This window comes from Panthera onca, chromosome C2 (assembly GCF_046562875.1).
Source record: "Panthera onca isolate mPanOnc1 chromosome C2, mPanOnc1 haplotype 2, whole genome shotgun sequence".
Taxonomy (NCBI): Eukaryota; Metazoa; Chordata; class Mammalia; order Carnivora; family Felidae; genus Panthera; species Panthera onca.
Window position 1 is genome coordinate 65372053 of NC_138347.1, and position 18162 is coordinate 65390214.

Genomic DNA, 18162 nt, shown 5'->3' on the forward strand with positions numbered 1-18162 from the left:
TGGATTTTAGTCCCAGTCTGCTGCTCTGTGATTTCGGTAAATTGTTTAATCTGTTTGAACATAGGTCTCCTCACCTCTACAATGGGAGTGGTTATAGTAGTGTTTACCTCTTAGAGTTGTTGGGACAATTAAACAAGAAAATGCAGTTAAAATGTGTTACCGCACATCATAAGCACTGAGTAAACATCCATGGTTATTAATGCAGTGTCCTTTACTTGCTGGGATAGTGCAGCCTGGCACCTCGCCAATCCCTTTACTCTCCCTGAGCAACAGTTGCAGTTGTCAGTGCCGAGAGTCCTTGGCTCTAAAATAATCCGTTTCTTGGTGTTTTTCAGGATGAAGATGATGTGGCCAACACCCTGATCTGGCCCGAGATTCAACAGGAGCTGAAAATCATTGAATCTGAGGAGGAGCTCTCACTGCCACCACCTGCTCCAAAGATCTGCCCAGTTCAGCCAATCCTGGAGCCCAGTCCAGGGCCTCTCGCTTCCCCAGAGCCTCCTGAAAGCTTGTCCTGTGGCCCAACTGCCGTCTCCACCCCTGTGGAGGAGTGGACTAGGGATCCAACCAATCAGAGCACACAGGGGACTTCCACGGCAGCCAATAGAGAAAAGCCAGAGACTATGAACAGCCTCCACCGATCTGAGCCAGAGAAGGGCCAGCGCCCAGATCCCACCAGCCTGGCTCCTCTGGAAATCGCACCGTTTGAGGCGGCTTCTTCACAAGCAAGGGTGGACCAGGGAGGCCCAGGGAATCTGTCTCCTCTGCTCCCGCCTGCCGCGCCCCCTCCAACTCCTCTGGAAGAGGCGCCTCGAGATCAGCTATCAAAGGGCAGCCCTGAGAGAGAAGACTCGTCTAGGAATTTGCAGACAAATCCATATATAGACCAGCTGAAGTCCAAAGGCAGCCCTGGGACCCCCAGACTTTGTCAGGGGGAGGAGGTCTCTCTAGGGGAAAGCGAACATCAAAATTCAGAGAATGCTGCCCCTGAGGGAAAAGGCTCTGGTCTTCAAAGCCCAACAAGAGAGGTTGAGATCTCCCCACAAGGAGAGGGGGATGTAGCCCATTCAGTACAGGAGCCCTCAGACTGTGATGAAGACGAAACTGTGACAGACATTGCCCAGCATGGCCTGGAGATGGTGGAACCCTGGGAGGAGCCCCAGTGGGTAACGAGTCCCCTTCACTCTCCCACCCTGAAAGATGTGCAAGAGGCCCAGGTGCAGGGCGCCCAGGGCCACCGGTTGGAGAAGAGGCTTCCCCACAGGCCCAGCCTTCGCCAGAGCCATTCTCTGGATAGCAAAACCACCTCTGTCAAGAGCCAGTGGACTCTTGAGACTCCCTCCTCCAGCAGCTGTGCTAACCTTGAGGCAGAGAGGAATTCCGACCCTCTGCAATCCCTGGCATCCAGGAGAGAGATTACTGAACGGGATGAGAAAACCCTAAGGTCCTTCAGAGAGTTCTCTGGCCCAAAAGGGACAGAGGCTGTTCCCAGCCAGAAGGGACCAAGTGGTTTGCAGCCTGAACCAGCAGAAATCAGCCCTGTCAGCCTGGCAGAGGGAAAGGAACTGGGGGCACACCAAGGGCACAACAACCCTCAGATTGAGCAAGGTAGTGTTCCTGGGCCAGACAATAGCAAGGAGAGTTCACCTAGTGTGCAGGACAGTACCTTGCCTGGAGAGCATCCCCCAAAGTTACAGCTGAGAGGCACTGACTGTGGGCCCCCCAAAGGGAAACACAGGCCTTCTTCCCTCAATTTGGACTCTGCCATTCCCATCACTGACCTCTTCCGGTTTGAGAACGTGGCCTCATTTGGTTCACCTGGAATGCAGCTCTCTGATCCAGGAGACAGGAAAGTCACATGGATGTCATCATCTCACTGTAAAGTAGACCCATGGAGCATTTACTCCCAGGACCCTCAGGACTTGGACATTGTTGCTCAGGCCCTGACAGGCCGCCGTAACTCGGCTCCTGTGAGTGTGTCAGCTGTGAGAACCTCCTTCATGGTCAAAATGTGCCAGGCCAGGGCAGTCCCAGTCATCCCACCCAAGATTCAGTATACACAGATCCCACAGCCCCTGCCCTCTCAGAGCTCAGGCGACAGTGGGGCTCAGCCTCTGGAAAGGGGCCAAGAGGAACCCAGCTCAACTGGTGAGACCAATCAGAAATCTGCCAAAGATGATTCTGTCTCTTCCTCAGAAAGCCCAAAAGAAGAGAAATCAAAGCAAGATACAGAAACCACTGCGTCCTTGCCAATGGATACCACTACATCCCACTTGTGTGAGGGACCCACCCTTCCTCCAGAACCAGTCTTGGCTAACCTGCTCTCCACCCAGGATGCAACAGTGCAATGCAGAAAACGCACATCAGAGACAGAGCCATCTGGAGACAACCTTCTTTCTTCAAAAATAGAGCGACCATCAGGGGGTTCTAAGCCTTTCCACAGGTCAAGACCGGGAAGACCTCAGAGCCTAATCTTATTCAGTCCCCCTTTCCCCATTATGGACCACCCTCCCCCTTCATCCGCAGTGACAGATTCCAAGGTTCTTCTGTCCCCCATCAGAAGTCCCACCCAGACAGTTTCCCCTGGCCTTCTTTGTGGGGATTTGGCAGAAAACACGTGGGTCACACCAGAAGGGGTTACACTTAGGAATAAAATGACCATCCCTAAGAATGGCCAAAGACTAGAGACCTCAACCAGCTGTTTTTACCAGCCCCAGCGGAGATCAGTGATTCTGGATGGAAGAAATGGGAGGCAAATAGAATGACATCAGTTCACTGGTGTCTGAAAAAAATGTCATGATTCATCATCTGGAAGTTATTACAGGGCCAACTTGCCATTATTCCAGGCGTAGGTTATCCAAATTTGGGCTTATTTTGGCCTCTTCTCTTTCTTCAGGCTTTTGACCATTTATTAATTAGTTCGTTTGCCAGAAAAGAGGTCAAGGGAAGGACCAAGAGATGAAATTCAGATAAATCCATAACGGCAGGTGGGAAAAGATCAGGTAACAGAACAGGGTGAAATTCTTGCCTCCAATGAGATTTCGGTTTGTTTGTGAGTTGCATTTCTCCCACATTGTCATTATCTGTTACCGTTGACAGTTGGCTAAAATAACGTCTTTTGAAAGAAAGAGAAATCCTTTGCCTGTGTTGGAAAATGTTGCTGTTGAGGTTTGAAGGCCTCCTTTTTACATCATGCTCTTTAATGCTCTTTAAAGCATGTGTTCTTTTAGACCAGTTTTCTGATAAGCTTTGTAAAAGTGTACACTCCAGAATGGAAGCAGATTTGGAAGTGCAAACTAACACTTAAAGATCCAACTGGGTGAATTTCCCTGGAATCTCTGCAGACCTGTCCAAGATGGCTCCATGTATCAGCGTTGAAAATCAGAATCTATACACAAGAGCAAATTCTGAGACTGGAAAAATCTAAGAAAACTTACTGGCTGTGGCTTTTGCTAACTTGGGACTCTACCATTATCCTGACCTCTGATTTACAAATCCAGTAGCTGGGCAAGGTGGGGGCTGAGCTGAGCTGAGGGTTACCTCAATGAAATGTGCTGAATCTTCATTTGAGTATGCAATAGTGAAGTGAAGTGATCTGTTTTCTTTCCGAATCAGAGTCCAAGAACAGGATATCATCATAGAGAAAAACCTCATGCATGGGCAGAACTATACTCTAAACTTAATGTGTTTAAATTGGTTGGGCATTAGAGATAACACCTCTAGCTCAGCTTCCCTCTCCCCCACACTAGGCTGGGAGTACAGGAGAGGATAAGTGGGGAACCCTGGCAGGGTGACCATCACTACCACTTGGTGAGAGCTGCCCTTCTGAATATGCATTTCATTTTAGCCAGTGGGTGCCTCCCCCTCTCCCTCTCCTTCCATTACTCAGAGCATATTTGAGTATCTTTCTCCTTTCCATAATCACCCTCATCCATCACCCACCCCAGCACTCCAACTTGCCCTTCTTCTGTCTATATGCAGGCAGAAGCAATAAACCAATCTGATCTTATTTCAGTTTTTTAGAACTTCCAATGGTTCTTTCCTTTTCGATTGGTGAGAGGAAGGAGAACTAATATAACCTGCTGGCAGATTTTTGGTGCTTCCCCCAAAAAAGGGCTTCACAGGAGCCCTTCTCAAGGCAAAAGCCATTAGAGTATCAGCAGTTTCAAACCTAAGACAATGATCTTATTTGAGAAACGAATTAAAATAGACCTGTTTCTAGCCCTATCCATGTCTTCTCAGGGTCAAGTCTGGCTGAACTCTGTCCACAAGCTCAGTCATTGCAGAACTTTCCCTAGGAGCTAGCCAGTACCTCTGGGCAGGCCTCACAACCCACGCTGCTGCTGGGGTAGGTAGGGGCTGAATTAAAGTTACCTCCTCCAGTGAGAAATTGGAAGCTGATGCCCTGCAACAGATACATATTCCCCTCTCCCTTCTTCCCTGATAAACCTTACAGTTTTAAAATCTTGTCCTGTACCTTTTAAGCCAGTGTTTGTGGTGGGGTAACTGGCAGGCTAGCTGATGAGTTCTACTTTCAGAGGGCGCTGAGGTGAGTGAGGAGGGGAGCAGTTAATAGGCGTTTCGGGGTCTTGCATTCTCATTAGGTGAGCAAGACACTGGACCAACAGCTGAGGAGATGTCAACCCATTAAAAAAACAAAGTCCTAGGGTATAGCATTTTTCCTCCTTGGCAAGCAAGGTGAAGAAATATAGTGGTGACAGATGAGAAAGGCCATGTTCAGGAGAGTTGAAAAGTACATTCCTGCCTTATCAGAAAATGTGGGCAGATAGGCTTTATCCCAATCGCAGTGCACTATGGTGTCTATGCTTTGATAAAGACCATGTTCCAGTTACAATGTGAGAGAGGAAGGGAACTGGACTTTGCCTCACCATCAGAACTCTGAGCCAAGTAATGAAATATTTAAACTTTTACGATTATTTTGAATTTTTGTTTGTAACACTTAGAGGATATATTTTTATTTGGGAATAGACTCAGAAGCCACTAAGTACATATTAATGAGTGGGTTCTGCTCGGGGCACCTAGGCACATTTCTTAAATGGCTGCCATGCTCCTTGACATGGCATGCCATGACAGACTCTGACACCTTTTGTCTGTAGCATCATCTTCAGGAGTTTGGATATGTGGATGCCACCATGAGACACAATGACAACTGTCTGGAGATATTCTGTATTCTCAGCTTCCCTAGCCAGTCAATCCAGAAGGCTGTGGAAGCTGACTCACCTCAATCAGTGTCCCACTGCGGAAATGTGGACTTCTTCTTCACTATAGCCCAGCCTGTCAGCTGTCACAAACGCATCCATAAACTTCCTGGGGACTAGGGCTAGCCTGGCGCTGAGGAAATTCCATTTCATGGCAGAGAACTCAGATTTCCCCCCCTGAAATTGTTCCCCCAAATGCCTTGAGATGACCTATTTGGTCATTCATTTGGGACTGAAAAATGACCCCCTTGAGAATGGCCGGCTGGAAATCAAATTGCCCACTTCCACCCAGGGGAGGGACAGAACAAGGGCTTGTGTTTTCAGGAGGATCTACAGGGTGCTCTGCAAAGGGCTGAAAAATCAAATTGGCAAAGTGCTCCTTCAAATCAATTACCAGTCCTCAAAATGGGGGTGGCTGGATTTAAATGTTGAAATGAAATGCATGCATCTCCTAATATTTTCTCTCAGTGTTAGCAGTTGCTTGAGAGGATAATCTGTATTTATTGGCAAAATGGCCCTCTCAGGCCAGCTATTTTTTTCTTTTCTTTTTTGCCAAAACGGACCAGATAGAGGGAAATTTGGTTTTTATTCTTTGCTTTAGATGGAACGTGAAGAGACCTGACCAAGAACTCCATTAAGACAGCTTAATCTAAGCCATAAAATTCAAAATATTGACCGACTCAAAATGAGGGATTCTGGGGAGTTTAAAAACGTAATAAACATCATCATCCTCAACAGTATTTATCAAGAGCTTAGTAATATTGCACTGGGTGCCTTAGAACTTAAATCCTTAAAGAGTCTACTGAAAAAGGGGAGAGGCATGGTAGCAAATGAAATAGTCCATAAACAAATAGGCACAAGATTTAGAACCGTTAAGTTATCAAATGACAGCTGAAAGGGAAACATGTAGCAACTAGCATCTTTTAATAGGATTGTTAATAGTGTTCGAGTTACCTACTGACTTTAATCAAATTAAACACAATTGCAAATCCAGCAGAAGGTACTAGGGAGACAGGCGTTGAGAATTTTGCTTTGTTTAAAAAATGAGAGAGCGGTAATCAAGAACAAATAGTTCTGAAGTTGTGTGTAGTCTTAATTGGTTTGGTTGTGAAGTCCTGCTGGATCTCTGCTAATGAGCCAGGTAATAAATAGCATGCCATGCTCCTGAGAGGGGGCTTTAGAGACTTCCATCACCACAAAATGTATTAACTCCTGTTGATGATGAAGTCATAGGTCCAAGATAAGCTGCTCCTTTCATGCCTAATGTTCAGCGCATGATAATCACATTTGACTAAAATTGGGTGGTTTATTTATCTACACAGGTCTTGCAGGGGCAGTGGGGAGCATAAGATTCATTTGTCTGGAATTGGAGTGGGAGAGGTTCGGGACAGGACCACATTCTACCACCGGCTTGTCCTATCTAATGACAAAATTAATCTTGGGGTTAAGTGTTGTCAGGAGTATGATTTTAGGCGCTTCCAACAGGAAGGTCAGCTCAAAATGTGGAATGACAAAGAACGTGTCCTCCTTTGTCATCACCTTCCAAGCATGGAGAGACATAGGAGATAGAAAAAGGGTGATCGCCTGAGATCAGTGTCAGTCTAGATAGTATAAAACTGGGGGCCACCACAGACGAACTGGCACACAGCAGATCATTTAGCAGCCTTGAGGTTCATGAGCAATGCAAAATCACTTCTCTGTAAGGTTGAAGGAGGATGTAGCTAAATATAAGAAACCCACGAAGTAGGTAGCTGTGTGTTTTACTGGGTGGATCACAATGCTTTGCAATAACAATGCCATAGTAATTCTTGGCTTATAATTCTGCAAGATAAAGCACTTTTTCAAAGGCATCTGTTAGAAATCTACATGGATTCAGCTGTTTGTTGAGCTCGACAAGTGTTTCCAAAGATATAGTCAAATTTTTTCTATTGATTAAAAAAGTATAAATATTAAACCTATCCATAGAGACATTTAAGTGTAATTAAAACAGATGTTATGCTTTAAAAATGTATTCTAATAAATGATATAAAGGATAATGCTTATGATGGCACTGTGAACTAGAGAAAGACCTGGGCTCATCAAAATCAGTAATAGGAAAAGTAGATTATATGCATCAGGCTCATTGTTCTGGTTCGATGTTGGTTTTCTTTCTTCAAGGTTTGGTTTCACAGCTGGAGTCCTGATGATTTGCTTGAGTAAATTTTTCTTGTTTTTGTTATTTTACCTCTTAATATTGTCAAATATTTGCAACTTCTCTCTCTTACTGTTGTAATCATACATGTTACCAAAGATACCCATTATAAGTCAATGGATATTGTCATGAAAATTAAGAAGAAAAAAAGCTATTGCTTCTCAAAAGTCCACAGCTTACCAAGTTATGTGAATCCATCTGCACGGATGTGAACTCAATTTTTCTATTACTTGAATCAGTCAATTGGAGGGGACTGCTCTTTCATTTGAATGATTATGTTAATGGTGCTCTGAGGGAAAGAAGCAAAATCCTGGCATATATTATCACAAAAAAGGGGGAGAAAGGCACTCAATGGGTCTAAATCACAGGCCCTTAGAAAAAAAAAAATCACACAACCAAGGCTTACAATCTGGCAATGAAAAACACCACTGCCAAGGGGACAAAAATACTAGGCTTCTAAATAAAAATATTTAGAATTTCACACTACTCAGGTCTGCTCCTGTCATCCCTCATTACTACCCTAAATGCCTTTTCATCTTCCCTATTACCAGATCCACACTTGCTCTGTTTCTCTTTCCTGGATCCGTGCCCACTGCCCCCCAAATGGCAGCACACAGTTGCCCTCACTCTTAATCTTTCCTCCAGCCTCTGGAGTCTTCTCTCATCACAGCCCTGGTATCTTCCCTCAATGTTGCCTCCACTTCCTGGATTTCAATACAACTTGACTCTCCTCTGAGGACACTCCTGTCCCTGAACAGTTAAGGCTACACATTTCTCCCTTGTTACACAAACTAGGTGTTCTCTAGTTTCCCACTTCTGCTTTTGCACCATTGCTCCTGCCCATCTTCTACAAAAATCTATTACCAAAATTCATGGAATCCAGCTATTTTAACTTTTATCATACTTTGTGGCTACAATGTAGTCAATGTCCCACCCAGATCTCCCAGTCTTTGGCACCGAGCTCCCTCTTTCCACCATTGTTCTGGATGATTTCAGTGTTCCTGAGGAAAACACGCCCCACACTCTTGGCACAGTTGCTCACAGCTTTTACTTCTCTTTAGTTTGGGCCATTTGCCTCCAGGGTTTCACATTATGCTGCTTCACAACCCACAACTCTGTGATCCTAAACTCTCATATTCCATTCTCAGAATTTCTCCTATCCTTGCTCCTTTATCCCTTCTACTTGCTCAAGATTACTAACGTCTGGCTTACGCCTACTCTGAGAGACAGTACTCCCAACCGGACTTCATTCTTCCTTCCCTAGCCTTTCCAGACCTCAAGGAATAGCATCTCAGCTACTCCCACCAGCACTACTAACTCCCTTGACCACTAGTACTTCAGCCATACCTGCTTTGCAAACCTCCAAACTAGGACCAGGACTCTTACCACCCATCTTCTCCACTCTTTTACTTATTGTTGAATTAGACCAGAGAAAAATTTAAAACCGTGGCAGGAGAGCCTTTGAAAATTTATGGTTTATTTACCACCTCATCAGTACCCTCATTCCAGAAACTCACAAAAGATATTTCACTATTCTAAGCCCCCTCCTAGGTTGATCCATCCCCCCCACCCCCCACCCCCAATTTGCCCCTTACTTCACAAGTTTATGCTGTCAGATGTTTCTTCAATACCCCTGCCCCCCACCAGCACCTTCTCATCCATATATGTATGTACCCGAACTTCCTTCTAGCTCACAGGAATTGCTATTCCTCTTCCCAAGGGCTCCCAAGAACACCTTCTAATTCACAACTTCTTCATTCCAATTCACTGCTCTGGACCAACTGCAACCTGACCTCCACCCCCATCACTCCATTAAAATTTCTTGGCTAAAGTCACCAATCATCCAATAACCACATCAACAGTCAATTCTGTCTCTTGACTTCCTTCTTCTCTCATATTTGATACTGTTGATCATTTCTTCCTTGAAACACTAGTTCACCTTGTCTCTTAGACCTCCATTTCCTTAGTCTGGTTCACTTGAAAGCTTCCTCTTCCTCTCTGCTCTAAAATGTTTTTATTCACCAGAATTGTCCTTCCCTTTCACCCCACTGTTTCTATCACCCACACAACTTTGACACCTCACCCCACCCCCTCTCACCTTCTCTTACATGAACTTTTTAAATGGTTGGCTAACTGATCTCCCTGCTTTAAGTCTCATTGACATCTGTCCATTCTCCAGATTGTACATATCGCTGCCAAAGTTGTCTAAGGATGGTGGATCTCATCAAAATCACCTTGAGTGTGTTAAAACAGATTTCTGGGCTCTATCCAGAGTTTCTGACTTAGTAGGTTTTGGGTAGGGCTCAAAAATTTCCATTTCTAAGCAGTTCACAGTTAGGTGATGCTGCTGCTGCAGACCCAGAGATTACATTTTGAGAACTCTCTGGGTCCTAACTCCTAAGTTTAAAATCTTTCATTAGCTGCCTTCAGTTCCTAGACTTCTAAGAATTACTTGAAGTGCTTGTGAAAGGGGCACATTTTTGGGCTTCACTCTTGATTCCGACTTAGATCTGATGTAGTATCCAAGGATCACACCTTTGAGAACCTGTGACCTATGTCGAATTCAAGTCTTTCTATAATCTATCCTTTGCCTATCTCGCTAGCATTATTGAACTGGTTATTTAAAAACTAGTCCAAGTCCATGGCATGCTGGGTGGCTCAGTTGGTTAAGCTTCCAACTTTGGCTCGAGTCATGATCTCACGGTTCGTGAGTTCGAGCCCCGCATTGGGCTCTGTACTGACAGTGCGGAGCCTGCTTGGGATCTCTCCCTCTCTCTCTCTCTGCCCCTCCGACTCATGCTTTCTCTCTTTCAAAATAAATAAAAACTTTTTTAAAAACCCACTAAACTAGCCCAAGTCCATGCCTTGGATTTTTGTATGTCCTGTTCGTACCACATGAACCTTCTTTCCCTCATCTAAGTGGTCAACTCCCAGTCCTCCTTTAAAATGCTCCTTATGTGTTACTGTTGCAGTGAAGTCTTCATGACACTGCAGCTTTCAAGCAAAGTTGATAAATCTCTTTTCTGCATCATCTCTGTACCTTTCTGAACACCTTTGTGTTATAATTACTTATCTGTCTTCTATTAATGAACGCTCAACATCACTATCTCTGGCACCCAGCAGTGTCTGATATGTAATAATTGCTCAGTAAATAGAAATGGGGGAGGGTTGGTGGTGATGACTGATAGGGAGGGGAAAGAAGCTTAAGGAATAGAACACGGAATCAGAGTAAATAGGATATTAAGGAACATTCCCATCATGCTCATGCCTATGAACTGCTTTCCTCTACTTACCCACCTTAAACCACCCAAACTGGCCAAGCATCTTTCTCCTTTTCCTGTATCCAAAGTTCACCCAACTGATCTTTTGCTATGCCATTTTTTTCCACTTAATTTCCCAGTATATAAACAGTCACCAAAAGGCAATTCTTTACTGAGTATGCATCTCCTAATCACCAAGCAAAGATGATGTACTTCCTTTCACATGACGCATAAGTAAAGGGATACACAGGGAACTACATCTGAATGTGGCACCTACAAAGGACAGCTGAAATATGTAGGAGCATGTTGCACTGGAGGCTTTTATCTCCCTGATGCTGTCATATCTGCAAAGGGGGGGGGGGGGCGGCACTTTGAAATTTCATTAGCCCAAACTAATTTTTATTTCTTATATTCACTCATTTGTTTAGCCAGCCTGGCATCTGGTCCTCCTGATTTAGGACTCATTTAGGATATGGCCAAGACAGGTCAAACCAGAAGGGGCAGGCAGGAGTGTAGGGGATCAGCTTAGGAGAGCCAGTCTGTTCTCTTTAATCAGATCTAATCTATCTGAGCTGATAGAACCAAGTTGGAGCCATTTTGATGTGCCAAGACCACCCATTTTGCTCTGAGCTGTCAAGTAATCTCTTCAAAATGTTTATGGGTCAAAAGAAACCCTATCTAAGGAAAGAATATTGAGATGGCCTCCCTCCACTCCAAGAACCACCTTATTTAGGTTGAGCCACTTTACAAAAGCAGCCAATACACTGTGGTTACCTGCTATTTTTCCAATATACCAAAATTGTTCCCACCTCAGGCCACTGTCTTTGGTATTACTGAATGCTCCCCAAATTATTTAGATGGCTCAGTCTTGCTTCTTTGCTCTGCTCTTTGCTCAGAAATCATCTTCTCAAAGACGTCTTCTAGCAATGCCACTCCTGGCACTATTTCTTTGCCCTGATTTATTTTCTCTTTACCACACTTACTTATTACTACCAGGAGATAATACACATGAATTTATTTACGGCACATTCTGCACCTCCATATTGTAAGTTCTATGAGGGTAGGAACTTTGCATTTCTTTTTCACTGTTATTTTCCCAGTGCCTAATATTGTGCCTGGTGGTCAATATGTATTTGTTGAATAGCTGAATGGACTCAGACTGCCAAATAATGTATCTTAAAAACAACAAAAAGTATACATGTCAAAATATTTAAGGGGAAAATGGTTAAACTTAGCAGTCACCTTGGATAGCTGTATATAGACACGTACTCCTCATAATGCTGCCTTTGCTGAAAACCTGTTGGGAACTCTTCTGCAAGAATTGTTTTCAGAGCCAGTTTATGAATTACATGATTGGTCTTTTTACTTCATAGGTCATATTGTGTTTCACCAAAAACTTCACAGTGTAAAAAAGCCAAAGCACAGAAAACATATGAGAATACATTTCAGGCTCTCAAGACAAGGCCTCAGAAGTTTAGATGACTAGTGACATCAACTGACTAAGTAGATCACCTCTTGAGAATATGGACATGGACCAAAAAAGGTTAATGCTCACAAACATAGAGGTTCTGGAATTTCAAATTAAAAACACATTTTAGGCATAGATCAAATTATCTGAGGACAAAGAGGTAACTTCTTCTATTTCACTTCTGCTTATAACTCCAAACATGCTGTGGGCTGCTGTCCAGACTGCATCCAAGATTGTTTAGCTGAGAACTTGCCCGTTCTTCCAGTTACTTGGTATCTTCAGTCTGCCTATACGCCAGCCCACATGGCTTTACACTCATCTTCTCCCACTGGTCCAGCCATACACCATCTCCTTCATGATATGGTCTTTCGTTCTAAAGACTGTCTTAAAAAATATTATTACAAATAGCTAATAATAAAAGGAAAATCTAAGAGGCAAAAGAAGTGAAAGAACAGGGAAAATGACCACAAAATCCTGAGTTTCAGGATAGTAGCTTATCTGTAAGTATTTTTAAATGTCATTGAACAGAACAAAATGCTGAGTTCCTATCTCAGAAATGCTTCCTCCCAGTAGGCAACAAAGAGAACCCCACCCAGGACTATAACCCAGTCTTTATTCCATGTACTCCAATACAGTTAGCCAGCCAAAGAGAAAGAGACTGGGTGCTGTCAGGCGACTCCACTGACTTCCCTTTCTGTAGCAGTCGGGCCAACTGAGGACTAAAGATAATTAGGACTGGAAGCAGCGTAGACACACCAAAGGTATGGTGTTAAGTGATATATGAGATGTGTTCATAAATGAATGAGTTATTCCAGAGCCACACAAACAAATCAATCTCTTTACTGCAGAGGCACACCTCTCGTCCTGTGTATTATTCAAATGTACTAACACATGAAAGATCACATCACCTTGTTTATGGATACATTTAATATCCCTTACCCTTCCCACCTTTCAAAACATAATAGTATACAAAATATAAAATATCTTAAATATTTATAAAAATCGCAAGAAAAAAATAGAACGTATGAAAATATTTTTATCTGAGTTCTCCCTCATTGTTGAGAGGCAGCTTAATTTGCCTTGAGTTCATAACTGTTGAGTGGGTAGGAGTATGCCCTGCCTAATACTATTCTGTCCCGGAGAAGCTTAAATAAAACATAGTAGTTGCAGAAGAGGATGAGAGCCATGGAAAGTGTGTGGTTCCACTTCTCTGACCGCAGCAAGGAATAGAGCTGGTAGAAGACGACACTGCCCTCAATAAGGATAAGCAGATTTAACAGCCTTAATGGACGATGAAATAGGAACTGTAAAGAGATTAAAAAACAAAATGTTATTTCACAGAAAAATACTGTAGTCTTCTCACATTTTCTCCTAAAATAATTTCATATTTACAGGTTCCTATGTGCAATAATATATAGATCTGCTTACTGAACATCAAGCAGGCTATTTCTTGCTGTAGAGACCCAAACCTTTCCCATTTTGCTCAAGGAATAATGAAATAAATTTTATTTCAATGCCCTGAGACATGAAAAAGGATTATACCCAAAAGAACTCTGCCTCTAAACATTTTTCTTAAATTATATCTTGGGTATATATTCTATTTGAGATAATCCAAAGTATATTTATCTAAGACAGGGGCTGGATAAAGGACCGAATGGGAAATATTTTAGACTTTGCAAGTCAAGAGGCAAAAATTGAAGATATTATATAGGTGTTTACAACCGTTTAAAATGTAAACCATTTAAAAATGTAAAAATGATTGTTAGTTGTGGGCTGGTCTGAGACATAAACACCTACGCTAGACAAGTCTGGGGAGAGGGGAGGTCTTACAAGCTGAAATATCAATACAATAATTTCTTAATTTTCCCTTAAACTGTGTACCCACCATCATCAATGACTCAAATCCTCTACATCATAAATTTCTGCTGGATTTTTTTTTCTGGATATTGAGAAATAGGGTGCACATACAGGACGATGAGGAAAGAAGGAAAATTCAGTCAGAATTAGAGTTTGGCTAAAAACAGGGCTGCTGTATTCACTTCTACCAAATTATTTATTTATTTATTTATTTATTTATTTATTTTCAATTTTTTTTTAACGTTTATTTATTTTGAGACAGAGAGAGACAGAGCATGGACAGGGGAGGGTCAGAGAGAGAGGGAGACACAGAATCTGAAACAGGCTCCAGGCTCTGAGCAGTCAGCACAGAGCCCAAAGCGGGGCTCGAACTCACAGACCGTAAGATCGTGACCTGAGCCGAAGTCGGACGCCTAACCGACTGAGCCACCCAGGCGCCCCTCTACCAAATTTTTTAAGTGGCTAAATCCTGGTTTACTAATAAAAATGCATTATGAATAGAAAGATAGAGGTCATAGGGTGCAAATTGTAGCAATGGTGATATATCATATCTAAATAAACTAATTTGGACCTCAAGGCACAAATTTGAGAATAAAGCCTAATTATCATGAAAGGTAGCCAGGTTCTTAGGGTCCTTCTTTGGGAGAAAGGAACTGTTTACCCTGGGTTCTAGTATATGATATTTAGTAATAGAATGTATAAAATTGGCTCAGATTTAATACTCTAAAAGGACCCAGGCAATTGGAGTTTCTGTGGCAATTCTAGCAATTAAAATTAAATGTGCCACTAAGCTATAAACTGAATGAGTAGAATGGTGAGGAAAGGCTTTAAATTCTAACAGTTACAGGTAGTAGGCATATTTTAAATGAGCGTTCTCAAACTTCAGTGTTCCTAAGAATCATTTCCAAATCTGTAAATGCTGCAAACTCCTGGAATCCTTCAGAGACTCTGATTCAGAAGTCTGGGGTAGGGGTCCTGAATCACTTTAAGGAGTGGGCCAGGTGATTTACATGCAAGTGGCTCAAGGACCGCTTTGAGAAGCACTGATTTACCTGTTTGGTCATGCAAAGTCAGGTAATAAGTTAACTTCCCTAATCCTTATTCTTTGGATTTTGCCCAGTTCTTCAGCTGTTCAACACACTAGCAAGGAAAACACTTATTTTTCAAGCAGAAAACTCCAGTAGAATACCTGGTCATTATAGGTTTCAAGGGGACTGCCCAGGCCAACAGAAGTCATTAATGGCCTGTGGAAGTCAGCTGACTGAATTAAATATTCTGTGTAGAAACCAAATGATTATGCAGCTGTGACTTAAGTCTACTCTTCCATCTTAAGGCAACCCCATAGGAGTCTAGAAGGAGTTGCTGGTAGTTTCCTCATTCAAGGGCCTTTCACCTTCTCCATGCTCCTCCCAGCCCCCACCCAGCCCCACCTTCCACAATGGTATTTACAAGCATCCAGCCCTGATACAGAGTTCCCAGTACTTAATTGAAAGGCCTTAGTAGCGAACGCCTACCTAACCAGAAAGCCAATGTACACTCCCACGGAACTGGGAGGGAGGAAGAGATTCAAGTATCCCCCAAAAAGGCCTCCAATTCTTTCTTAGAATGTAATCTTCATTCAAAGGCAATGCCCTGCACTATGAACAGTCCTCTGTATGCACCTTCTTTTTCCCACTGCCACTGATCAGCTGGCTTTTCTCTTATAAGTTAATACTGTTGCCTCCTAGAGTCAGAATTTCCTGGACACTGAAAAGATCAAATAGAACATAATCCAAGGTATAAATTCAAATGGGACAGAAGCTGGGATGTCCAGCTAGATGTCTAGTGGATGTCTACTGCTTCTTCCTTTTTAACTTATAAGCCTTTTCCCCTTTTAATCCAGAAAAAGTAAAAGGCCAGAGATCATGGCATTTGTCTTACTTTGATAAGGGAAGTCAAGGTAATTTAAGGAGGTGATATGTATGACAAATACAAAAAACAAAACAAAAACATTACATTACTACATCAAATGTCACTTAAGGATACACAATACAATATAATAAAGATACCACTAAACCAAACTATTACAAATAAATATTGTAAGATGAAACAAGTCTTAAATAATTGCCTACTTGTTTCAAGTAATACTAGACTCAACAAATTCCAGTGTAACTTCAAGCTGCTGAAGCTGGGATAATGGTATTTGACCTTAAAACTGCCTTTCAGAATACACTTCCAAAAGACAGGGACTATTATACTAGTAGTGATAATTACCATGTATCAATTTCCGTATGTGCTACGCACTGTGCTAGGTGCTTACGCACAGAGAGGCCTCCTGATGCTTACCACTAAGTTTATGTTTGAAAAGAAATAAGTGGTACTTGCATAAAAGCGGGCATGGGATACGTCTGAAGGCACTGCCACGTTGTAAGGCCCCATGGCTCTATATAAACATCTGCTGTGTCGCACCAGCACCCCTTGAGGCCATATTGTATTTTCTGACCAACTAAGGGAGAAAGAAATGCAATGTTAGCATATTGGCAATAACAGCTAAGACAGTGTCTGGCAAGGGCAACTACATTTCTATGGAAGGGATTAAGTATTCAAGGCTTCATCTGCCTGAATTCTGAGAATACAGTAATTGCACAGTCAAACTGGAAAGAGTAGAAAGTATTTATTATCATAACTTCACTGCTATAGAGTAGAGATGTTACAAAGTGATATAGTTAACTCAGTGTCAAGGGACTTAAGAGGCTTAGGAGAATGAGCCAAAATAAATGTGTAAGGCATCTATGAGCCAGAAAATCGAATGTAAGCAGGTGGATGGTCATCTCAATCCCAAGTGAGCAAAATCTATGGATGGAAATGCTGGAGAAAACCAACAAGAAGAGAGAGCAGATGGTAGTAAGAGTAGTGGAAAATGAATATACTGTCGAATTAGCATGACATTTACTGCAGAATTACATCCCCAAAAGCTATAGAATATCAATTTGTCACATACTTCAAATGCCTCATATATGTGTGAAGCTATACAGAACACAGAGACACACAAGGTACTGACACACAGACTTTTCTTTTTACCACTTTCTTGGTTTATTTTTATAGAAGTTTCTCTAGGAAAAAGAAGTTATGGAAGAAGCTTCATTCTTTCCAGCACCAATGTAATGGAGTTGGGGTGGGGATGGGGATCTTCAGGTTAAGCTTTTTAAAAAATCTAAGTTAATTCATCTCTTGCTGATTTTGGAAATGTTAGTTTCCTAGGGTAAGAACTGGGACAGCATTTTAGATATGTTAAAAAACAAAAAAAAACGTCTAGCACCCTGAAGCTTTCCCAGTTCAGAAAATGTTCCATCAGCCTTACTCACACTTACCAGCATTAAAGTGATGATACACCTCATGGCCATGTGCCATCAGGAGCCTGAAGATGCACAGTACTAGTACTGTGGATTGTATTTTCAATTTTTATTGAAATCTGTCCTTTGCCCACAGTCGGGTTTCTTTTCAGCCTGGCCCAATCTCTTTCAGTTCCTGGGCTTGAAGGCCTGTGCTAATCTGTATCAGACATCAAGGCAGATAATTGAAGGGAGGACTCTGAGGGGGAGAGGGGAAGGGAAGGTCCCCTCAATCTGTCCCACTTAATTAGGAAAGAATTTCTAGATGATGAAATTTGTGAAATGTTCCAATTATAAAAGGGAAGAAGATGAAGATGGTCCAGGTCTGAGAGGAAGGTACGGTGAGGGCTCAGAAGTGAGAGAACCAAAGGGTTCCAAAGTTAGGCATTTTGGATCACAGGGACCATGCAGAGAAATGACTGATAAGGGAACACAATGAGAGAAATGCTTACAGAGAACTCAATTAGGGACAGTTTTCATTTAAATATGGGAAAAGCAGAGAGACATTCATTAGTGAGTTTAGGGGGAAAAAATAACAAAAAAAGGAAGCAAGGAAAATTACTAGAACAAATTTGCATTTATTAGAAAGAAAAGATGAGAGAAGCAAATTTTAGCTGCCGGTGTGTGAGATGATTAGCTAGCAACTATTTAGCTGTGGCAATGAAGATGAGAAGATGAATCTTACAGTCTTTCAAAGAGAATTAAAAATATATCATGACTCTGTGAATTTGGGCAAAGGGTTAAGACTGAAAGAAAACTCCAATATTACAGCTTGGGAAACAAATTACAAACTCTA

At 42.4% G+C, this 18162-nt stretch overlaps 2 protein-coding genes across 2 annotated transcripts in view; one reads left to right on the plus strand and one right to left on the minus strand.

The window, feature by feature from the left end:
• ARHGAP31 (Rho GTPase activating protein 31) overlaps positions 1 to 7450 on the plus strand; it is a 113724-nt gene extending 106274 nt beyond the window's left edge. Inside the window, exon 12 of the mRNA XM_060639914.3 lies at positions 336 to 7450. Coding sequence (XP_060495897.3) covers positions 336 to 2765 — 2430 coding nt within the window. The 3' untranslated portion in view covers positions 2766 to 7450. The remainder of the gene's footprint in view (positions 1 to 335) is intronic.
• Positions 7451 to 12962: 5512 nt separating this feature from the next.
• The window catches only part of TMEM39A (transmembrane protein 39A), a 30628-nt gene continuing 25428 nt past the window's right edge, over positions 12963 to 18162 (minus strand). Inside the window, exons 8-9 of the mRNA XM_060639915.3 lie at positions 16360 to 16480; positions 12963 to 13442 (exon numbers count right to left, since the gene is read on the minus strand). Of these exons, the coding sequence (XP_060495898.1) occupies positions 13209 to 13442; positions 16360 to 16480 (355 nt within the window). The 3' untranslated portion in view covers positions 12963 to 13208. The remainder of the gene's footprint in view (positions 13443 to 16359; positions 16481 to 18162) is intronic.